The following is a 25,971-nucleotide window of genomic DNA, read 5'->3' as shown; positions in this document are numbered from 1 at the left end:
AAACAAGCAAGACAAAACCAATTGACCAACACTATACCCCAATACATTACCAATACAGTGGACCCTGGACTTACGAACTCAATTTGTTCGCGAGGGCTGGTTGTAACTCAAGTTGGTTGTAAGTCAAGACTATTTTTCCCATAAGAAATAATGGAAATACCCGTAATGCGCTCCGAACCTCCCACAGCAACACTTACTTAACCTTTTCATAATAAAAAAGGGTTGTATAATGCGCATAATTTACCAAAACACCAAGAATTTTTCTAATGTACTAACCAAAAAGTTATAAAAAGTGCCTAGCCTACCGGAAACAACAATTTCACACTGTACTCACCATTTAATTTGACATCTTTGGGCTGCAGGAAGGGAGGAGGAGGAGAATGAAACGGAAGGTGGTTATTGTTTAGAAGGAGCCTCCTTATGCAAATCGTTTCCTTGTAAAATTGTCGAGATGGTGGATTTCGACATGCTGTACATATTAGCGAGATCGGTCACGAACGCCACTCTCATATTTCCGCACAATTTCCTTCTTCGTTTCAATTGTGATCGCTGTTTCTCAAGTTAATAATGACAGTAGTCGAGCACTCAGTTCAAAGCTGGTCGTTTTGTGAACTGCTGTAATAATACACTCCAAAGCAAGCCGGTGCTGACTCAGCCTGATTACATCATTATGTGCCGCGCCAGCCCACTAGCTAACATCCCTTAACAATCGCTTTCTTTACCTTTGTAACCTTCTGTTCCTTCCTTAGCAATTATGCGTCTTGCTTGCCATGGTCTTAGTGAATTATATATATAGATAAATCACTGCACTGACCAAAATTACGTCCACAAACACATGTATCTGGGCTCCGACTGATGCTTACGAACGCTCTCGGCTGTTTGTTTACAATCGCACAAGCGGATACATGTGACCGCATTCGGGTCATAACACAAAATGTTGGTCGTAAATCAAAACAAAAATTTTGGTTGTAAATCAAGTTGTTTGCATGTCAGGATGGTCGTATGTCAAGGGTCGACTGTACACTAATACAACAATCCACTCCAGAAAGCAGGGTTAAACAAAACAATTATATTGTATAATGACATATTATTAAAAAAAAACTCACAATACCTTGAAATCCTGTCAAAAACATGCAAAGAGCTAAACAGAAGTTCACAAGAATATCATACAAAACAATGATTTTCACATAATTATCTCAGTGTTGTGAATGAAGGCGCTATATAGTGCCCAACCTGGCACAGACTGACACAGAGGCACATGTAAAAACACAAAGGACTTTTATTTTTCTACAGCTGGAGGGCACATCTTCCCCATGAACCCTCCAGCCACAACACAGTCCCAAGCACAGTAACAACACAAGTAACAACCTTTCTTCTGGCACCACCACTCCTCCCAGGCAACCTCATCCTCTTCCTCCTGATTCTGGCCTTGAGTGGTGGTTGTTGGTCCTTTTTATTGCCCACCTGGAAGTGCTCCAGGTGCTTGATCACCTGTTCCTGATTGCACTTCCGGGCGGGGCTGTAGAGTTGTCCAAGCTGGCTCCGGGATCCATGCAGCACCTCATCGTGGCCACCCCAGATCCCCACAGGGCTGTGGAGAACACCATCTCCCATGGAACCCTTTGGGAAACTGAGGCACCATCGTCAGCCAGGGAGGCTGCCACCAAGCGTCCCAGGGGAGGTATTGAGGTAAACCCATGGCTGCTCCCCCGGAACATAAGTAGAAGGGGCGTGGGACCCAGTCACCCACCACAGTGTATAATATTTGTCCTCATAAACTGAGCCAAGTTCCCAGGAAACCAGAAACCTGAGAGTTATTTTTTTTAACAATATGCTATTTCTTGCTTTTTAAGACAGGATGTGCTACTAAAACCTTTGTGAGTTGCATTTTCTTACAGCTAATTCTACCTAAAGGGTGCAAGTCAAGGTAAGAATCGCCTCAGTTGTGATTGTAGTATTAAAGCTGTAGGATAAATAAATGGATTGAAAATAGATTTAATTGTTTTGTACTCTGCATTCCAGATGTAGAAGAATGTAAAGGATCATCCGTAGACTTAGATTGAGTTTAAAAATAAAAGGATAAAATAGAAGACTAGTTGCACTTTCAGTTTCTAGAAAAAAAGTACATGTAAGCAAACAAGTGAAGCACAAAGAAGGTTGGGAAGACATCTTGCAAACATTTTAGGAACTGCTGCACACACTTTACATAGAGAAACTATTTTTGCCCATGATAATTTAAAATTTTGTTCAATGTGAAGCACTTAACGAAGCATTGTAAAATGCTCAAATAAACTTATTTGACAGACACACAAAATAGGAGAGGATTATGAACATTCACATACTATATAATGTGCTGGTAAACATCTACTAAACATTAATAGGAAGAAGAATAACCAATGCTAATGATTTGAGACCGAGTATCAGTAACATCCAGGTACTTGTCTGGCCCACATGTTTAGGTGAAGCGAGCCACAGGTTGAGAAACCCTGCACTTGTGACACCTGTGAATTTCATTTTCCTAATTGGCACCACCACAGGATGTGCCCAAAGCAGTTGACTAGCAAGACTAGTTTTATTTTTTTCAAGAGCTTATAATAATAATTATAATAATACATTTGTTTAACTATAACTTTTTCACTGGTTAATGTAAATGAGCAGATACAGCCATCAAGATGCTTGTGAAGAGTGAGACTTGTGTTTCATGTTTAGGTATTTTTGGTCCTAGTTCTCCCATATGGTTAATTCTGTCCTGTGGCACTAGCTCACTGAATAGTGGACATCCTTGAAATAACACTACTTCAAAGAAGTAATGTACATTATAAACTATTTAATTTGTACAATCAATATTGTACAATACCCACCATATAACAGTCTGTATTTTTATACTGTTCATCACAAAAAAAAATGGTTTGGCCAATATGACTTAGTCCAATTCATTTCAATAACGCCCACACAATAATATGAGAGACAACTCTCAGAAACTTCACAGAAGCAAATGACTTTCATCATATCTCATTGGTAGCCATAACAGGAGAGGCAAAGTGCTTTGCATACTGAAAGAGATAGAGAGAGAAAGATCCAGCTACTATGAAGGAGACACTCTTGAGGCTGTGTCAAAAAACGCCATTGAATCCTGTGGCCTGAGTTGAATTATAACCACTGCTGTATCAGGGAAGATAGTAGCTATGAGGGAAGTATCATTCTGAATGAATTCCAGAGAAGACACACCACAACATCTATGCTCCATAACTTAAAGTTATAACAAAAAAACTACATCACTGTTTACTTGAAAGGAATAATAAACATGGCATAAATATCTAATACATGCAGGACACTACAGGTGGAAAGTATGACTCATGGGACATTTCAGGTCTTCTCACTGGTGTTTTGATTATTTCCTCCACTTTAAGGTATGGTAGGGAATTTCCTAAAATGTTTAAAACAATGCTCTAAGAACTTTTATTTCAAAATCAACTTTAATTTGTAACATTTTTCTTAAAAATAAACTCATAGTAGTACAGTCGGCAAAACCTCTCTTTGCAGTAAACATGAAATGACAGCTAAGACTAGAAAAGACAGGATACACAGAGAAGTGCTGTAAACAAAATTCATAGACCTTCAACTTTCATTTAAAACACATTTTGAGGTTTAGTTAAAAACAAAATGGAATTGTGTCCACTAAAATACAGTAGGACTTATTATGAAGTGCTATTTTTTGCTTTTAAAATATGCTGGGCTTTAGAATTTCAGGATTGTCATATACAACAAGTGAAACTGATTGCAATTAGTTAAAGTGTTCATGGGTTAGCCATGTCATGCAGTGAATGGTTAAATCACAGTCATGGATTCTAGAAAGAATAAATCTTTAAAAAGGTGTATGTAAAAATGTTCACCCCATTACAAAGCCTTCTGCTATGCTATGTATGGAAAAAGTAAAGAGGAGTTTGTATTAATTTTTAATTTGGACCTGTGTCCTCAACTGTAAGATTATTCACCATACTCTTCTGGTCTGTTATGTAGTTATCACATAGTGCTTTATCATGGCCCCAAATCATTAAATGACTTTACTTATACAACTAAATCTACTTTCTCTGTGTCTAATAAGGACAGCAGATACTATCAGTGGGTGAGCAAAAGTGTTGAAGCCAGGTGTATGCTTTATTTGCCCTGGAATCAAGCAAATATTCTTCAGAGGTCTTTCATAGTAAAGATTAGTCTATTTTTTGCCAATTTATTATGCTTTTTAAAGATTCAATAAGACATTTCATTTAATCAGTTTAACAATTTTCAAAATTATTTTATTTGAAATTTTATATCATTTTATGACATATTTTATGCTAAACAGAATAAACTCATTCAATTTTTTCCTCGTAATTCTTTCATTTTTGGAATGTAAGGTCTATTATACCAATTGCTGTACGTCTCAGCAGTGATCATCGTCTCAGGATGTATTTAGTCATAAAAAAGATTTTCTGAGAGCAGCAAGTAAGTGCAAATGAGCAGCTGTTCCTTTTAAAGATATTACAGTGATGTCAGAAATACTATTTTGATAAAAGAGTTCATCATCACTGCATTTTGTAACAATGACAAAAAGACACACTCAACCCATTTAACTGTATTAGGAGCCATAACACCTATGATGCATTATTTGTTTTTCCCTAGAACATCCTATCCTTGCTATGTTATTAAATCCTAAAAACAACACTAGAGCTAAACCTTAAAATGTCTCACCTCTTTGCAAACAGATACACATCTTTCACATTTCTTTAATCTAGACAACTGTAGCTGAAAAATATAACTCCATCAACACAAGTGAACTTTTACAAACGTAAAATAGGCAGAAGAATGGAAGGTTCATTGGTAAACTGTTAATTTTATTTTTAATTGCTCTTTAACAACTTGTGCCACTCACCTTTTATTCCCTCTTTGAGAGGCCATGCTATTTCACCATTGACAGATTATCTTAATAAATTATTAGAATGTAGAAAGTGTCAACAAATTATTTTTTCCTGTATATATTTTTCCATATAAACATGGTGACACAGTAATATCTATTCATTCAGTATTAAATCTACAGTATCTAATCCAATTCAATCCATACTTTGTGTATCTTTAATATTTAAATAGTTGTTTTTTTATTCAAGTAAGAGGGCTTCTTTTTTAATTTAAACCTACACTATTTTGATAATCAGTTATACAGTGCATCATTTCAAATGTATCAACTAGTTCTGATCAAATTATTGCAATGTTTTAATCATCTACATAGCTTTCAGGTGTTTCCTCTTCAGCTTTTTCTTTTACGGCCTTGTTCTTCTCTGTGCAGCTGAGTGTAGTTTCCGCTCCAGCTTTCCGTAATTAGAGAGTTGGCAGGCGTATAGCAGTGAAGTGTTTCTTCTACTTCAGGAAAGCTCAGCTGGACGATATGATATGCTGGAATATTCACCATACTGATCAGTTCATATTAATATGACTAGAAGAAACGTGTTATGGCTCAAACAGTGGTTCATAGGTATAAGACGTCTTTCTTAAATGTTATCACAATATTGCTAAACTAACATTATGATTGTAGTTTAGCTAGATTTCTGAGTAAACCAGGAAGTTTATGTATGTGATAAATAAGATGTCTCCACCTTTCAGTTCCTAACTGAGGTATTTACAAATGCATCATGAAAGGATTCATCAACATTTGCTCCATTATTAAGAAACCTAATTCAGCTGTTACATAGATTTCTCATATTATAGGAGGACTCCTACAAAAGATATGCTGCTTGAATAATTGGTGGGTTTATTTGCTCTGGTGTTTGTGATTGTGCCTTATGACAGACTGGTGGCCTATAGCATGTGCAATGGAAACAAATCTGTTTGTAATATTTAATAGAAAAAGAAAAAGGAAAATATTAGTGCATAGTCTATGGGATGTTCTTATAACCCTCACAAGCTTAATTGAATTGGTATATTCTAACTAAAGGTAAAATTCTGTTACAACAAATACCTTTACAACGAAATTTTCATTACAACAAAGTATTTTTATGGTTCCGACAGTTTCCCATATGACACGTGCCTATAGAAATCTTGTTACTACGAAGTACATTCAGCAGATACTTTCATTACAATGAAGTGCACAAAAGACCTTGAAATGCCTGAATGAATCATCTTCAGATCAGTTGGTTCTGTGGCCACAGCTCAGTTGTTCACAACAATCCCCAAACAGAAACACTGTCATTTTTTTTTTTCTTTCTTCGAACTTTCCTCGTATTGTTTTTTTTTTCTTTCCGTTTTTGTTTCCTGCGGTTTTCAGTGATACTTTTTGCTTATTGCTCGTTAACATGTGAAAAACATCCATTGAAATTTAACTCATTGTCACCGTCCAATAGAAACGGCAGACACGAAAAAACAATAACAGTTAATATTAGAGAAAAAAAAAACTTTCATTTTTTGCAGCTGTCAATTGCAGCAAAAAGAAAAAAGACGTTGCCAGTGAATTCTGAATTTCACCATCGACACTGTCTACTTTCTTGAAAGACAGAGCAAAAAAAGAAGAAAAATCTCGGGGTGTAAACATATGTGAACTGCTGCATTTGAAGACGTTGAAAAGGCAGTTTTTATGTGGTTCAGTGATGCTCGTTCAAGAAACATTCCTATTAATGCAGCACTCATTCAAGAAAATATGACGTTTCTAAACTCTCTTGGGACCTCCCCAGCTGGACAACACGCCGAAGAGCGTTCCGAAGTGTGATCTCCACGTCTGTACGGGGCAATAGCAGGCTCACCGCTATGCTGCATCTCTCCGCCAAAGTAAACAGAAAAGATCTTGATGGGTGATGCAAGGTTAGGAGCAGGTAAATTGTAAATGCATATAACAGGATTACTTGGTCACTGACCTGGCCATGACCCTGCCTGACTGCTGTGTCTGTGTATAGCAGAGTGGCAGATCACGCTACAATAAATAACTGTGCTGTTCCTGTTTCAAGCTGAATAAAGCTGGTTTTATTAAAGTACTGAGACTAAGCCTCGTGTTTTGGGGTGCAAGACAGGGACTTGGCCCCATTCTTTTATGATTTGCTTCTGTGGCACTTCACTGCACCGCTGTAAGCCTGCTATTGCCCTGCCCCAGCAAAACATTCTTTCAAAGACGCTGCAATCGCGCTTCAGGACGCACTTCAGCGTGTTGTTCCCGTTGGGTGGGGAGTGGGGGGGGATCCCAAAAGTGTTCAGAAATCTCACAATATGAAGAAGAAAAGGATGATTCGGCTTCTGATTGATAACTGTGCCGTACACAACATGCTTCCACATTTAGATAATGTTCACGTTGAATTCCTCCCACCCAATTGCACAGCAGTGCTTCAACAATTGGATTTGGGCATCATTCGCTCCCTGAAAGTGTATTATGGCAAGGAAATGCTGAGAAAAATTCTTGTCAGCATAACTTGTAGGCTTGAGGAGATTAAAATTAATGCGAAAGAAGCTATTGAAATGATTGCAAATGCCTGGACACAAGTTAAAAAAAGAACTATAGTAACAAATACAGAATCTCATTACAACAAAATTTTCGCTACAACAAAATATTTCTTAGGTCCCTGGGAGTTCGTTGTAATGGAATTTTACCTGTATTTCTTGTCTCTCTGACTATAGATTAGTCTTAGTTAGTGACCAGTCCTTGCCGTGAGTAAGGCATGGAGGGCACATGATTTTAAACCATGCCTTAACGTGTGCAATAGTATGTAATGCAACATGCTCTATTGAATGCGCAGTGCTGTATGTTTAGAGCGTACTGAAGGTGAAGTACAGCATCTTTAAGTATAGAAACAACTGAAGTATGACAAGAAAAGCTAAGTTTAAAGAAGAGACTTTTTTTCACCTTATATTCTACATGCATAACAACCCTTTTCTTTATTCTTGTGTGGGCTATTTGCTTTAAATTTTCACAAAATCTTTTAAAACGAACTTTTGGACTGAGAGATTTCTTTTGGCACACATTTGTCCCGTGCTTGATCCTGCCTTACCTACCAGCAGCTACAAATACTGTTAAAGCTGAAAATGGTAAATAAAATGTTACAATGAATAATTTGTATAGTGTCTTTAATAAACTAAAGGACGCTAAAATAAAAACAAATAAAAATAAGAATAAAAAACTCAACCACTCTATTCATCTTACAGGGAGCATTTGATTCCCTTCATGTGACATGTAAATTACACATTACTACACACTGGATACCACGTTGGAATGTGACTTGACTTTATGCTGAAGTAACACTCATTCTATATTTTTTGATAATTCCTTCTATCTTGGCATTTCCTCATCCCAAGTAGTCAGTCACCTTTATAGTTTACTTTTCCACTCTAATATAGAGTATATTGGCTAAAATCAAGTCTGTTTCCATCAGTGGATTGGCCTGCCAACTTGCTAATAAACAAAACAACAGCTCTGTAATCACCATATTTCTCCAAAACACCTTTGAATCTTTGTTACTATCTTGAGTTCTGGCAACACTGTCAGTCCTTATGTTTCTAAAGGGTACTTACAAAGTTCATCCCACTCTGAGGGTGTTTCTGGGGAAATCCATTGGTCACTTACATGATCAGGCCATGAAAATATTCGGTGGACTTACTCTAGAGCTGCCTTTGGCAGATCTATGTCCCTGTACCTTGCTGGACTTCAATACCTATTAAAGGGTACAGATCAACTTAGCTTTTATATCCTTGCCTATCTCACTCAGCCTGAACCTGTGCTAGTATCTGTCAGTGTGTGGGTATTCTTCCAGGCCTCTTGTGATCCCTCATACCCACTTTTTGGTCATAGAGCTACTGTAGGTATCTTAAACATCTGCTGAGCAATCTACTACATACAGTGCATCCAGAAAGTATTCACAACGCATCACTTTTTCCACATTTTGTTATGTTACAGCCTTATTCCAAAATGGATTAAATTCATTTTTTCCTCAGAATTCTACACACAACACCCCATAATGACAACGTGAAAAAAGTTTACTTGAGGTTTTGCAAATTTATTAAAAATAAAAAACTGAGAAATCACATGTACATAAGTATTCACAGCCTTTGCCATGAAGCTCCAAATGAGTGAAGTGCTGGCTGTTTAACCAGTTTGTAAGGTCAAACAGATATTTAATAAATTTGAAAATTCTGAATTAATCTCAATGTGGAGTACCAGGAGACTGCTGAAATACTAAAGCAAATGAAACTCAAATGAGCAAGGTCATATTTAATGGTCAGTGTCAAGAAATGGCAAAGGACAGCTGTGACCAAGAGCTAGTAGAAATGCACAGAAGTGCATATTACAAAAATAAACATATAATATTGCACGTTCTGAAAATAAAAATGCTTTTGTTTTATGCAATTAACAGTAAAAATATGATAAAACAAAATATATCTTCTGTTTAAGGGATATTTCCTTTATGATCCAATCAAACAAATTTAGTATATTCATATATCATCTGTTATTACATCTACACATGAAGTGCATTATATCCAGATTTTGTGAAATTTTGGAGGACAATTTTCTTAGCTATCTAATTAATAACATTGATAACTAAAAAAAAAACTCTAATAATATTTTGGTATAGCTGTTTCTTGGAAATCTTTATAAGACTCTTAGAGAAGTGACAAAACTATATCTGGCAAGCACTTAAATTATTCTTCTTCTGCAAATGTGACTTTAGCAGTTCCTGGCAAAAAGTGAATTGAATTATGAAATACTTCAGGGAATGCAGATCAAGGCTTCATGTATCTGTGTCTGCTTAAGGTTAGACAGCATATTTCCAAACCTATAAACATCAATGCTGGAAATGTCACAAGTCCCTTAATGAAGAGCCTATATTATAGAATAATCTGTGGACTTTGAAAGAAATGTCAGCCTCAGTGGGGTTTGTGAGATCTTTTGCTCTACCGGCACACTCTTAAGGCAGAAAAGGGAAAATACAACGCAAAAATATATCAGAGGAATTCACAAACAGGTGAAAGAAGCTTTTCTTTGGAAATGAGGATCTAATGATGATAGCAACATTAGTAAAAGTAAACATCATACAAAGTGCTTTTAGATGGAATTCTGTAATCCTGTTCAATAATCTATATGACAGAAGCAGTTGAGGAGGAAAGAACCATGCAGAGAAGTCGCACTGAGACATAAGGAGTGTGGACAAGATGGGAGAATGTGGTTGAGAGGAAGGTGACCCGTGCTGAGATATGGAAATCAGAACCAAACCAAATAAAATTCCTTGTCCAAGCAATGTATGATAAACTGCCTACTCCATAAAACCATTAAAAATAGAATTAAGCAGAGTCTCCAATCTGCCTGCTGTGGTCTAATTGAATGACATTGGATCACATTCTCCAAAGCTGCTTCAAAAGGACTTGGTTATGTTGTGATCTGTAATGTCCCTAGCCAAGTCCTGAAGGCTATTGCTGAAACTAACAGCACAGACATTTCTGCAGGTAAGCACTCCTGCCCCTCCATGGCGGCCACAGCAGTAATGTTTTCACTTTTGGACTTATAACTTCGGAAGAATAATAGTTGTGTCTTTAATATTCCCTCTCTCCATTTTATATACAGTATCTATAGGGGATGGAGAAAATAATGAAAAAAATAAAATAAAATAACCTAAAATTGCAATTACCCCTGAAGGACAAATGCAGTTTGTAGTACTGTATGTATAAGTTGTATAAAAGGGCTGCGAATTAGTACTTTAATATGTACATTTTAAAAATAACACACAACAATTAACAGACTTTCAAAAATTTCAAATGGAATTTATCTGAACTACATGTGCATCAATCACAAAACCTGCAAAACTGTTGTCATAGGCAACAGGCTGAATTATAACTAAAACATATTTCAAACATCAACAAGGTCACAGTTCACATTTAGTTGGTAAGTGGCACAATACTAACAGAGCAAAATCAGAACCTCTGCGACAACGTAAAAAAAGCATGTTGTGAGCTTCACAAAGCTGAAATACACGGCATAGGTTCCAATCAAAAACTACAAAAAACAGTTGTATCTAACATTTACAATCGCATAAAACTTGATTTAAAAAGCACAAAGAATGGACCCATCATTAATGGAAAGTAACAAGTAATCTTTAATATTATTTCCTATATTCTGATAAGTTTACAGTTGGAGAAAGGCAAAGGATATCTTGAACGAAGGTTTCTTGTTACCAACTATTATACATCCGTTAAGCTCCCTAACAGTATAGGCAGCCATCAAGTTGGAGTCGTTAGGTCAAATGACTGCTTTGCATGGATAAAAGTAGGGTAAAAAAAATAACAGGTCATCAGACTAGATGCAACCTTTGGTGCAAATACTTTTGTCTAATGATATTCACCTATTCCAGGATGATAATGTTCCCATACACACTGCTAAACTAATTAAAGAGTTAAATTTCCTTGGCTTATTCCATCAATAAATTTAATCACCATTAAGCCATTATCCAAAGTTCAGGAGCATAGAGTAGATTTCCTCTTCCTTTATTCCCCAAAGGAATGGAGGATTTTCTTTGTGCAACATCCCACTATAAACAATTTAGGACTTGTATAGGACTGATGCTGTTCCAAAAGCAAAGGGTGACCCTACTTCTTAGGTTTCTACTTCTTAGGTTTCTGGACAGGGTCAAGTAAGGAAACCCAACCTCAAATTTATTAGGTTCACCTGGCTTGGGAAAAGACAAATTAATGTGTTCCTGACCTATACTTAAGATAGCTCTCTATTATAAAAAAAAAAATCTTGGAAGGCGATGATACATGATTTTCTCTGAGACACTTTAACGTCCTGCGAGACAAGGCAGTGAGACAAAAGGACAGCTGCTGCACAGGCTTTTAAATGATTGACACGCAGTGCGACAAGCAGAACGCACAGCTTGGCAGCAGCAGTAGCAAAACAGCAGCTGATCCGACCACATCTCCTTAGCATGTGTTCATCCCCCCCATCACAACACGAGTGGCAGAGACGCAAAGTGGCTGGCACACAGTGCGGCCTGGGGGGTGGGAGGAGGGCAAGCAAAGCGAGCAGGTGGCACAGCCCCCTAGTTCTACTATATAATAAAGTGCATAATATTGTGGATAATTTAGGTTAAAATCATAATATGGTAATGCTATCATCTACTTGAACTCTGAGAACCCCTTTCCAATGCTAGGAGACAAGGGCAGTATTTCTAGACTGGTAGACAAGGAAGTTCTCATTTTACAAAAGAAGGAGCTGATGGGTAATCTAACTAATAAGAGAAAAATAACTTAAGTAAAGCTAATTCAGGGTGCCATTAACTGTTACTCCCTCCCTTATTTAATTTTTAAACTGTAAAGAATCAGCATATAGACAAAACAAAGAACTACAAGTCATGTTTTCTGTGTAAGTAGGTCTGTAAAGAAATATTTTCCATGTTATGTGAATCTGTTTCTTTTAAATGTCTTATTTACAGTAAATGATAACTTTTGTGCTCAGCAGATATTTCCTCATTTGGCTAAATACTTATTGGACGTGAGCTATATCAAATGTCTAGGCATAATGCACCTATTTCCTTGAGATATAGGCTAGATTGAAAATACACAAATCTTTGATAATGACTAATATGAGCAATAAGTGTGTAGTATCTGGCAAATGAAAAAATAAGAAATTCAACGACTGCAAACCCTTTTGAAAAATGTGACTGCTCAGTTGGAAAATTACAATTGCCATAATTACTTACTGGTAAACAGAACATAAAATGGTTGCTCTGATTAAGGTGCTATTAGAACAATTTTTGTTTCACAATTCAATGTGTATACTCTGAAATTGTTTCAGTACACAAATCATCTGAGGAAGGCAAACCCGGGAAGCCTGCTATAGATCCCTCAAAAGCATAGACCATGAATAAATCCAGTGTCTTCTGGCTATTCATTTTTTACATTTACATCCATTCACCTTACTTTGGACCTGTTTATTCCAATTAAGGGTCACAGGAAATTGGAGTCGATCCTGACAGCACTGAGTAAAAGGCAAGAACCAGTCAAGCACAACATTTGTAATACACCTAGAACATAATAATGTTTATATTAGGTAAATTATTTTTTGAAAGTAGCATACAGAATTTATGGTATGACTCAGTTTTGTCTGATGAATAGCCTTGTTCTGTTAGTTTTTCAATATCATTCTTTCAAAAAAATCTATACCATCTCTTTGTTTTGTGTACTCTTCTTCGTGTCAAGACACCATCTTCTATAGGCTTTGTAATTTCAATTCTGCTATCGCTTTATCATGGTGAATTCACTCAGAATATGAACCCTTCTCCTTCAAGCAAGTATGTCAGTATACCTCTTTCAGTCCCCTTTGTGTGTTTAGGATAAAATACCTTTCCTTATGAACTTTGAAAGAGTTTCTGTAATGACGTTGGCATAAAGTTCCACTTAACATCTATGAGGTTTTCGTCATCTTTTGTAACATTTTTAATATTCAATTTTTAATGTTCTAACAGCCTTCTTTTTAACAGTAAGTAAAGTGTTATCTTCTACCTGTTGGGAAAACAAAACCTGGACGACTTTATTTGTGTTATTATTGTAACAAATACATTCTATGTAAATTTAAATTAGAGTATCTTATTATCTGTGAAACATCTGAAAATGGAAAACTGAACTATTTACAAATAACACATCAGCAGCTGGACTGCTTGGCAAAGCTATAGAACTCTCTAGGTTTAAGATGAAGACACAGAATATGTCTGCAAATTAACTTTATTTAAATACTCTCTGCTTATGTGACCACCTATGAAACATTTTTGAGTCAATAAACATTCAGAAAAATGCCTTATAAATTTTAAGGTTCCAGTTGTACCTGAAAAACAGGAAAATGTGGAAAATATCACAATTTGTTTCTACCCTTTTTAAGTTAAATGTGTCACAGTACTGAATTAAAACAAAATATTATATATTACATAAATTGTAGATTCTAGTACTGTATATTGTGTGAAATGCTCAAAAATAAAATAACATGACTCATATATCTGTTTGTGTTTCAAATGCATTAGTAGAGGCAATGACTGCTAGGTCTTAAAGGTGCTAACTGTGGATTTCATGAAATCCAGAAAAAATAAAATTAGATCATTTATATTAAACTGTTTAGACTGTTGATAAGAAGGTGTGTTGGTTTGTGTAGGGGAATCACGGTTTAATGAAAATCAAATCTGTAACTATAAAAGCTCAACTGCCTTCTACCAGGTAGGGTACTACAAAGAAAACCTAAAAAACACTGCAACAATATTAATTCCAACAACTACAACTGACATGTTTGTAAAATGCTACTATTGAAGAATGTACTTTATGTACGTATAAAGATTATTCCTATTTATCAATATGCAGACCCAGGGAGAAAATGCACTTTCCTCTTCATAGACAGTTACTAGGATAGGGATTTGAACCCAGAACTCTAGATAAGAGAGGCTGTTCTGTTAGCCATTACATTGTAGATTGTTACTAGCATCACAACATTAATGAAACAACAATTCTAAGCAGCTGATACATCTAAGCACTTTTTCCTAAGTCCCAAAATGCAATAATTTAATGACTGCCAAAAGTGACATTCATCCTGAAATAGATTGATAGATGATAGATAGATACTTTATTAATCCCATGAGGAAATTCACAATACTGCAATTTAATATAAAAGCTAATGGTTACAATGATTTTTAGTTGATTAAATATATGAAAACATGCTAAAATATATTATTCAATGCTCAAAAATGTATCTGTAATGTTTTTGTTTTCCATTTAAAACGTATACATTAAGTTTATTACATTCTCTGAGATGATCCAGTATCAGTACAAATTTATGCTAATGCTGTTACCTAAGGTCAGATCTATTTGGACAGGGATGGAATGAGGAAATCATGAACGTGACTGAGAGAATAAAACTGAAAAAAAGCTAACTTTTATGAGTACCATAAATTTAATATTGCATTAGTGTGATGATGTTTTCTGATTGGTACTATACAGGTCATAAAATGATTACTTCAAAATGTCACATATATTTGTCTCTTTCTTTTTGTGCCCGGTGCTGCGTTGACATCATGGACGTGAGCTTATTCAGTGCGAGCAGGAGCACGCAGGTGGCCGGTTGCTGTGTGTTATAATATGCCTGACCTGGCGCAGATGAACGCACATGTACTGTACGAGGCATAAATGTGTCCACTGAGTGTTCTTTGTTCACCTTGCAGAGGAACTTTGTTGTCACTTCTTACAAGAAAAGACGATGAAAATAGAAAAACAGGATGCAACATCGACAAGCTTCTGTTCCAAGACCACCGCTGCTCCCATGAAAGCAAACCCAGTCAGTGTCAGGTGCCCATTCAATGTTATAGGAACCACAGCACAGAGAGAAGTGTGTACATTGCAACAGGTACACGTCGTAAATATAGGAATGGTGGTACTTAGGTGTGTGGGAACAGTTAACATTTGAATTTGATGATTGCATATACAGTGATCCCTCTCTATATCGCACTTTGACTTTTGCGGCTTCACTCCATTGCGGATTTTAAATGTAAGCATATCTAAATATATATCACGGATCTTTCGCTGGTTCCTGGATTTCTGCGGACAAGGGATCTTTTAATTTATAGTACATGCTTCCTCAGTTTGTTTGCCCAGTTGATTTCATACAAGGGACGCTATTGGCAGATGGCTGAGAAGCTACCCAATCAGAGCACGTATTATGTATTAAATAAAATTCCTCAATGATATACGATATGCTTCCCGCGCGGTGCTTTGCACACTTCAAAGCTCTAACAGCAACGTATTGATTTTTTATTGTTTGCTTTTCTCTTTCTCTCTCACTCTCCCTGACATTCTCTGCTCCTGACGGAGGGGGTGTGAGCAGAGGGGCTGTTTGCACAGTGGCTGATTGCTTAGAAGATACGGACGCTTCTGTAAAAAATGCTGAAAGACTACCTTCACATTGATCCCTTCATTGCAACCGCTTTATCGCGGGTGCTTCGTATACTTAAAAGCCCAACAGCCCTATTGATTTTTTGATTGTTTACTTTTCTCTCACTCTCTGACTTTCTCTGCTCCTGACAGGCACTCCTTTGAAGAGGAAGATATGTTTGCATTCTTTTAATTGTGAGAAAGAACTGTCATCTCTGTCTTGTCATGGAGCACAGTTTAAACTTTTGACTAAAGGGTGTTATTTCATGTCTAGAGGGCTCTAATAATGTTAAAAAACTTATTTAGAAGGTCACAAACAGGTTTTCTATGCTCTAACTGTGAAAATATTAGATTTATAAATAAAGAATCCTACTTCATGGAAATTAATTTAGCTGTCTGGAGCGGATTAACCGCGATAAACGAGGGTTTACTGTATAACTGTGCGGAGAATATTTATAAACAGTGTGGGAGTGTTTCTAAGGGCTTAAAATATATAAAAATAACCATACAAACATATGGTTTCTACTTCGCGGATTTTCACTTATCGCAGGGGGTTCTGGAACGCAACCCCCGCGATCGAGGAGGGATTACTGTACCGCAGACCTGACCTCTCTGTACTATTCTTTCCTCTGCACGTCCTGGAGTACAAAAGAAACACCATCATGTACCCAAATGTAGAGAACTGGGCAAGATCGGAAAAAAAGTTAAAAATGCGGTCACTGATTACAACCGCAAGAAGGTATGCAAATTAATATGAATAATGTTGCATCAGTGTCACAGTGTTTTCCGAAATATACTATACAGGTCATAAAATGAATAATTCCAAATATCATATATACCTATGTCTTTGTTTTTTTGTCAGTGCGGCTTTGGCATCATGGACCATAAGGTACATACTAATTCAGCATAAGCAGGAACACTCAATAAAACTGAATAAAAAAAATTCAAGTGATAATGAGATACCAAGAAGGCAGATTCACCAGCATTTGTGTCAGCATTTATCCCTCCAGATCAGAGAATTTACAGTTCCATTGTCTGAAAACACCCTCACATCTACAGTTACTACCAGTTTCAAATAAAAACTAACAGCATCAGATCCATTTTTGGGTTGTGTGGTTTGGGGGTTGTGGTAGTATGTATCGTGACTGAAAGAATAAAAGTGAAAGAAAAAAAAAAACGCTAACATTTACAAGTAAATTTACACCGGCTGTTACAGGCGCAAATCAAATGTATGTTTTTATTGTATAATATTAACAATAACAGCAGCTCACTACTCAAAATGATAAATTTGCGAGACACACAGGATCGATCCCACGGCCTCTTGATTACACGTTAGCGGTTCTTACCGCTGCACCACGGAAGCTATTGTATTGCACTTGCACCTTTTGTGAAAGTGTTTATTTGATATTTAGACTTCAGCCTTCACACATTCTAGAGTTTATGTCTACATTTTGTCATTACTAAAACATTAAAAACGTTTCTGTTTTAACGATGTGTTTACATAGATGTTGTAGACACGGATCACACATGAAATGTATGTGTTCCAAATAACGATCTATTACTTCCCCTCTAAAACTCCACCACTTCACTGCAAGATAACCAATGCTTCAGTTGGGGGAACTTCTTACCCGTTCTGTGGCGGTGAGAGGGTGGTATAGCAGGTTGCTTGCTGCTTGTGCTTATCGACACATTTACAAGACAAAAGACGCTGACAGAGAGGTGCGAAGGGATTTAAGGTGGGCCAGATTTAAGAGTTTTTTCTTAGGTTTTGGTAATTCTAGTGATAAAGCCAGAGGGCTCATTCTGTAGTTCTCCCTGAAAGAGGGGCGGCAGACATTACTGTAGTTTGGCAAATTGTTTACCTAACAATTTTACCTAATTGACTTATTAATAGTAATGTATAAAAGTCACATAGTAATCATGACTAATTAGCTTCAAAAGGAAACTCAGGTGTGGAGTAGTCGCCTTTTATATGGACCATCTGGAAGAAAAGAAACAAGAAGCACAAATACTGAAGTCCTGGAGATTCCGGAGAAAGAAAATTGGCTGGAGGCAACCTAGCAATAGCTAATTAGGGAAAAACATCAAGGCAGGGAATCTGTAGTAAGCAATGGACATCAAAAATAAATCCGCTAAAAATAATTGCAGTGCACTATTCACAGGAAATAGGGCCTAGCACAGGATATTTTAAAAAGGGGTTGGCAGTTTGGATGTTTTGTTTTAATCTTTTGTAAATCTTAAAGCTGGTTAGTAAATATAGAGTTTTTGACCAAATCCTTTGCTCACATGCCTTTTAAAGGGAGATGGATTCTTGCAATGCAATCATTAGTTTAAATTCAATTGCAGTACATAAATTTTTAGCTTCATCACCATGGACCTTGACTCTATACCAATAATCATTTAATGACAGAACAAACATATATTACCACGTATATTGTTCTGCATGTACAATGGCCAGCTCACAACGTATATACATTTGGTGCTTGCTTGTAGAGAGGCATTATTTTACATGCTGCCTAGGCAACCACATTACTAGCAAGTGGCTAGCATTTTCAGCTCAAGCATTCTGGTGTATGGTTTACATATGGTAAGTGAAGCATTATTTATAATCGTATATATACCACAACATCAGGTATTGGCCATTTTGTCAAGCGATTTTTAAAAAGCTTCTCTGATCACCAAAAAATATGCCAAAATATAACCTTTAATCTATTAATAGCTTTTCACTACTTACTGTATGTATGTCTACAAGATATAAAACATATTGAAATATGATAACCGAATGACACTTGCCATCTTTTTTATCAAATTGTTATCTCATAGAATACAGAACCAAATCCCTTTTTAGCAGCACTGGACACAATTTAGCCAGTCAGCTTTGGATAGGGTGCCAGTCCAATAGAGGGTGCCCTCAAGCAGATACTTTTGCTCACAAACACTGGGGCAATTTAGAGACACTAATTAAATTAATAAGCACATCTTAGGCATGTAGGAGAAAACTGGGTTACCTGGAGGAAACCCACACAGACAAGTGGAGGAGATACAAACTTTAAATAGGTGTAGAGCAACTGCGGAGGTACAGTAAGATTTGTTATTATAGAAGAATCCATTTATATCAATGAATATATAAACTGGTATAAACATTAATATGTTTGTGTAATTTCTTAAATTAGGCCCACAGGGTTGTGTTTGTCCAATGAGATATAAACCTTAATCTTCTCAAATGTGAAATTTTAATATTAGTCCTGATCATGCACAATTTATTAATTAAATCCCTATTGCCTGGCTTACACGCCACACAGTTTTGGAATAGTGTTTGGCTGAGAGCCCTTCACTTTCCCCTAATTGTTCTACTTTCTTCCTGAAGGTTTATCTTTTTTGCTAGAGTTAGATCAACATCCGATTTACAGAGTTTGCTTTTGTTGATGTGAGTGGAAAGCCAATGGGGTCTCCTGTGTCAAAACCCTGTTGCTAAGAAAGTAAATCCTCAAGAGTAAGAGAAATCCTTCTATAAAATCACATCCATATAAGAACAATCTTATTCTTCTTAACCTTCTGCATATACTTTGCGGGAAGGTTTTGAAGAACAAATATCGAGAGTATTTAGAGTTCCCAAGTGAAAGTCACAAATATATTTGCTAAATTCTGAAAATAGAGGGAACTTGTTCATATAAATATTAAAGTTCAAAACTTGTGGTTTAACAATGCAAAAACAAGTAGAAAGCAATTCAGAAATGCAATTTAATATGTGATAACCTGGCAGTAGTTCTAACTCATGATTGATCAGACTCAGAACATTAATTCAAGTGATTTTTGATAGTTAAAATCAGGTTGTTAAATGTTTCTATAACACTTTCTGTGGGTTAAACTAAAAGCGTAAATGTAGATCGTGTACATCTGACATTTTTAAAAACTAAATGAAAAAATACTGAAAAATATTTTCATAACATTGCATATAGTTAGGCTGCCAACTGACAAGAGATATTTCAAGAACACAGTGGAGCATGTTACATAAGAGGATTGTTAGAAATGTCCTACAACACAGACAGATTCAGTCTTTACCGCAGCAGTATGAAATGAAATGTGCCGACTTTTTAATGCACACACAAGTGTGATAGCCAGTTAATTTTAATTGATTTACTGCCTATTGTGTATTTTTGAAAGGCAAATATCACAGTGGACATCTGATTTATTTTATGATGAACTACATTCATAGTAAGAGTGAACAGAATTTGCTGAAGGATGCTTCCATGACAGGTGACTGCAACATAAGCCTTTTTAATAACCTTAAATGTTATAATGATCACTTTTCTGTTATGGAGGTCCTTAAATTAACCCTTAAATTAACTTAAATTAATCCCCTCTACAAAAAAACAACAAATTTGAACCTCTCAGTCATCCTGCAATTAACAAAAGCACCAAAAGCACTGATAAAGTTAATACTGAGAAATTCTTGCACGTAAATAGTGAAACGTAATGAAAATGGTTTAAAATTATGAGAGGAAAAAATAAGTCCTGAGGAATATGCTATTTATAGCTATGTTCAGTTAACTGCATTGTAACTGTGATACATTTCCTCAACTCTTGAGGGGTTTAAATGTGCACATTCCCCGAGGGTGATCCAGCTCGCAGGATCCTCATTGTTGACCAGGTCATGGGGATGCCCACGTAACATCTGGCTACAGCAGATAGATGCTCATTAAGGGTGGGACTGGACCATGTGTCTGCCAGGGGGGTTGCCAACCAGGATCCCAAGGTGTTTTTGTCGTGTGGTGGGTGCGGGAACGTGCTGACCTGACCTGACAAACTAGAAGATAAGAATATTCAATAGAAAATACAGTTGATTACATGGTTTGGTGCAGAGTACTTTGAATATCTGTATGTTAAAAAGGTTTACAAAGCATGTTTTTGTTCTTCTTTTACAAAGGGGAGACGTACTGTAGTACAAGAGAAGAAGGAAAACATTCTTACATAGAATGACACTGAAAACATCCCTTAAATATGAAAAAAATAATAAATCTAATTTCACTAAATCCTAGATTAATCTGAATGTTTTTCATTTAAAACATATTTTCAATCAGGTTGCCGTCTTTAATTTATGAACTTCTTACCTTTTTGAATTTATTAAGTTCTCCAGTTCTTTTGATTTGAAGGCAGCAGTCTGAAGTATTTCATCTGGGATCCCAGCTAATTTGGCTACATTGAGGCCATAACTTCTTGCAGCTGCTCCCCTTGTTAGCAAATAGAGGAAAGTGATAAACTCTGGCTGCAGATCATCTGATGTCTCTGTAACAATCAAATTCAATAATGTCAGTTTTAGCTCCCATTCATCCAAGCAGAAAACTCATGGGTCTGGAGTGTTTTCTAGCAATTACAGATAACATGATATGAGGAATGATATTATTCATATATGTTAATATACTGCATGTATTATATCACATGACTGTTAACAGAAGTGACAAAAAATGGAGGATCTGAGGCACATCCTCTGGAGTTTACTTAACATAACACGTCCTTCATAACTGACAAAATAAAAATCATAATTAAGCCAAATGGAAAAAGCACCTGCCGGGCAAAACCAGTTCAATTAGCACAGGTCAGTGTTTTCCAGGTAAATACTGCCACAACATAAGTATATTTTATATGAGGGTAGTATAATTAGTGGAACTCAGATATTAGAATTTGTAGACACAGATTTTTGAAGATTGGTCATCTTTTTTTTAGTAGCACTTACTTGTCCAGCCTTTTGTTGCCTCCATCCTAACTTTTTTGAGATGTGTTGCTGTCATCAAATTCAAAATGAGCTAATGATTTCCATGAAACAGTAAAATGTCTCACTTTCAACATCTGATATGATTTCTATGTGAATAACATATGGGTTTATTTGATTTGCAAATCATTACATTCTGTTTTTATTTACATGTTACACAGTGTCCCAACTTTTTTGGCATTGGGGTTGTATATCAGTATCTTATGAAGGCAATAATTCACACAACCTACTTGACATTCAATAGAGGGCTATGCCAGTACAGTGTCTTTTTTGTGTATGATTAAGTGAGCTGACAGCACCAGTCATCAACTTTCTGCAGAGGCACATGTGAAGTTTACTAACTAATTTAGTCTCACATTTTACTTTCTTTGGGAGATTTGTCAGATGCCCGAGCATCCACAGGGTGTCTGGGCTTTCCCTTAAAGATAGGGTGAGAAGCTCAGTCATCCGCGAGGGGCTCAGAGTAGAGTCGCTGCTCCTCCGCATCGAGAGGAGTCAGATGAGGTGGCTCGGGCATCTGATCAGGATGCCTCCTGGACGCTTCCCTGATGAGGTGTTCCGGGCACGTCCAACCAGGGGAAGACCCAGGACACGCTGGAGGGACGTCTCTCGGCTGGCCTGGGAACGCCTTGGGATTCTCCCGGAAGAGCTAGTAGAAGTGGCCAGGGAGAGGGAAGTCTGGGCATCTCTGCTCAAGCTGCTGCCCTGTGACCCGACCTCGGATAAGTGGAAGAGGATGGATGGATGGATGAATGGATGGGTGATTTTTACAAGGGACATTCAAAAAGTTTACACACTTTTTTAAACTCTATTTATTAAGAATTTCAAAAACAAGTTACATCTCTTTTCTACATAGTCACCTTCATTTGCAATGCAATTTTCCCAGCACCTCACCAACTTTTTAATGCTCAATTACTACTCCTCCCACCTTCACCGTGTCCAACGAAAATATAAAAGTGTGGAAACTTTTTGAATATCACTCGTAGTATATCACAGCCCTCAATTTCATGAAAGACTTCTTTACAAAATCAGTTTAAGAATATTTAAATTAATCAGATTATTTTCCTTTAAATTAATTGCACAAACCTCAGTGCCATGTACATGAATTATGCAGTTGCTCTTATTACTGACAGTGTCATATTCAAAGTACTCCCAGAAAATACTTTTCCATTTATGACCAATTCTTAGTTGTGCATCCATGTTTTGTCTAGGAAATTGACAACTATCATGTTCATTAGACTATATAGCCATATAGTTCATAGCCATTTAGAGAATAACATTTAATTAACAGTAGTGTTATCTTTAAAAACAGGGCTGGTGTGAGCAAATATTGTCTGTTACATTGCCACGTTAGCACTACTTACTAACATAAAAAAATAATCTTCTATTTAAGTAAATCTGACATTTTTATGTATATAAGAGCACATTCAAAAATGTATTAATATTCACTGAAGAGGCATGTTTATTTAAGCTATTCAGACAGATTTCATTTATCTATCCAATTAATTAATCAAGCCAAAGAGATATAAAGAATATTGCTTAAAAAAAAAAAGAAAACAACTTAACGTGTACACACAAACTAGATTGTTGAAAAGCATTCAAAGTTTTAAATATTGATATAAACTACACATTCTGAACTTGCAAAAATGCATGTCAGTTAAAAATGTATTTAATCTTGTTAACAAATGATGTTTTCCGTTCATCTACACTCTCATGATCGAATCCACCTAATCCACCAGAGCCTAATTTGAGAACATCACCTAATTTCGTCAAGTGGTGACACAAACATTGCAAAAGGGTGTGAGATTTTTCAAAATGTTCCACAAATCAGGCAAGGAACTTCACCAGCTTGTCCAGAAAAGGCTTACCACAAGTCAAAGATACCCCAAATAATACCTGCAGGCTTTGGATTAGAGACCCCTAAAAATGGAGAGCTGGGTTAAAGGTTAATGATATATTTTAGTGACCTAAAAAACAACTAAAAATTCCCTTGAAAAGAAATGAACCATAAGGAATCTCTAGTTTGGAAGGACAAGGCAAAAGCAAAATCTTTAATACAGATATTTATTTGAAAATTAGAAAAAGCACAAAATGTCTAAAAGGCAAAACAAGGGCAAAAATGATTTTCATAAAAATGTAATCCAAAGCAAACAAGTCCAGTCCACAATCCAGTAAACTGTAATCTCAATAACATAAGCAAGAAATTCAGAAATCAGAATTAACGAAGAAAAGCAATACTTATAAACTTCAACAACAAATGAATGAACCACTAAATGTCCTCCGGACGGCACGGTGGCGCAGTGGTAGCGCTGCTGCCTCGCAGTTAGGAGACCTGGGTTCACTTCCCGGGTCCTCCCTGCGTGGAGTTTGCATGTTCTCTCCGTGTCTGCGTGGGTTTCCTCCCACAATCCAATGACATGCAGGTTAGGTGGATTGGCGATTCTAAAATTGGCCCTAGTGTGTGCTTGGTGTGTGGGTGTGTTTGTGTGTGTCCTGCGGTGGGTTGGCACCCTGCCCAGGATTGGTTCCTGCCTTGTGCCCTGTGTTGGCTGGGATTGGCTCCAGCAGACCCCCGTGACCCTGTGTTTGGATTCAGCGGGTTAGAAAATGGATGGATGGATGGATAAATGTCCTCCTGCCTAGACTGAAATATACAGGCTGTGGTTGTTCTTTGACATCAGGGCAGCCCCCCTATTAGTGTTCCACCAACAAAGCACAAGGAACACAGGACAACAAAAACACATTGAAACTAAATAAAATATACACCGAACAATATTAATAAAACTTACTAAAATAAATTATAAATAATAATAATAAAAACACATAAAAATGGACCAGAATTAACAATAAATATTATATCGGGGTTCTCCACAATAAGACATTGAAAATAGTATCTTGATACATCTAAATGGAATGTAATCAGATTGTTCTCAAAAAAGAAAGAGAGAAAGAGCAGGGATAAGAAATTGTTTACACATACCATAAACTGATTTTGGTGAAAGTGGGGCTCAGTGTTAAACACTGAGTTTATCTCCATATCATAATCCAATAAGCTTCATAGTTCATACTAGCTTTCCCTGTGACTTTGCCTGCACAGTAGTGAAACAGGACAATCTTTAAAAAATCAATAAATAAATGAAAACAAAATGTAATTATTTGTGTTGAGAAGAATTTATATTGATAGCTTGGTATCCGAGGGCCTCTTGATATACAATATTTTTGGTTTTGCTATCAGGGGTGAAAATGTAGCTGTGATCTCTTTGCCAAAAATGTAAAAAGTTGGCAAGGTATCTCTGGCCAGGCAGAAGGCAGGTAGGCTCCAACATCAAACGTTGCCACTGTATCTGATAATGTTCAGCTCTGATGGGAGAAATCTCAATGAGCAGATACCCTCTAAAATACACGTAGCTATGATTTCTCTCACAAAAATGTCAGACGTTACTCTTAAACAATCTCTAGATCATGGGTGTCGAACTCCAGGCCTGGAGGGCCGCAGCGACTACAGGTTTTCATTCTAACCCTTTTCCTAATCAGTGACCTGTTTTTCACTGCTGATTCACATTTTAATAGCCCTGTTAGAAGGATTCAGTCCTCTGAATTGATTCGTTGCTTCATTAAAATGCAGCCAAACAGAAATGAGATATGAAACGGGCCAACAGATAACCAGCTAAACTGGGGCTTCAAAATCCAACCAGTTTCTTAATGAGAAGCCAATTCTTGATGTTAATTAAACTTGTTATTTAATTCCATGGCTTGTTGTTACTCTCATTCTGTCACAGCTGACATTTCCAAAACTGTTGATTTTCTGTTTTTCATAAGAACATCGTCAAAGTGTTTTGGTGACCTGAGAGATCAACCTTACTGAGACCTTCGCCTTTCTTTATTTTTAGATATGATGTGATGTTTCGACTTGTTTTGTGTCTCATTATTGTTTGGCTGCTAATTAAGGAAAAAGAAACAACTACAGTAAAGGGCCTGAGTCAAGTTAATTAAAAGAAGTAATTAGCAGCAGAAACTGGTCACTAATTAAGAAGATGGTTAGAATGAAAACCTGCAGCCACTGCGGCCCTCCAGGACTCGAGTTTGACACCCCTGCTCTAGATGATAATGTCTGCTGAACAAACAGGTATTGCTAGCTAAGCGGAGGCAAGGTATGCTCCAACACTTGGCGAGAGGCAGAGCGACTCAAACGGAGGCTGGCGCATGAGTGAGGATGGGCCCCGTCCATCTCCCTACTGATGAGGTCCCGTTTCCCTCTCCTCTCGGCCCGCAGCCCGTCTTTTGGATTTGCTCAAATA

The 25,971-nt window shown here is 36.7% G+C and overlaps 1 protein-coding gene across 3 annotated transcripts in view; it reads right to left on the bottom strand.

Annotated features, from left to right (window-relative positions):
* msh3 (mutS homolog 3 (E. coli)) overlaps positions 1 to 25,971 on the bottom strand; it is a 351,434-nt gene that overhangs the window by 2,797 nt on the left and 322,666 nt on the right. For all 3 annotated transcript variants that reach the window (XM_039759260.1, XM_039759261.1, XM_039759262.1), the window contains exon 23: positions 21,015 to 21,189. In XM_039759260.1, the coding sequence (XP_039615194.1) occupies positions 21,015 to 21,189 (175 nt within the window). The remainder of the gene's footprint in view (positions 1 to 21,014; positions 21,190 to 25,971) is intronic.

This window comes from Polypterus senegalus, chromosome 7 (genome assembly GCF_016835505.1).
Source record: "Polypterus senegalus isolate Bchr_013 chromosome 7, ASM1683550v1, whole genome shotgun sequence".
Taxonomy (NCBI): Eukaryota; Metazoa; Chordata; class Cladistia; order Polypteriformes; family Polypteridae; genus Polypterus; species Polypterus senegalus.
This window is presented reverse-complemented; position numbering and strand designations above follow the sequence as displayed.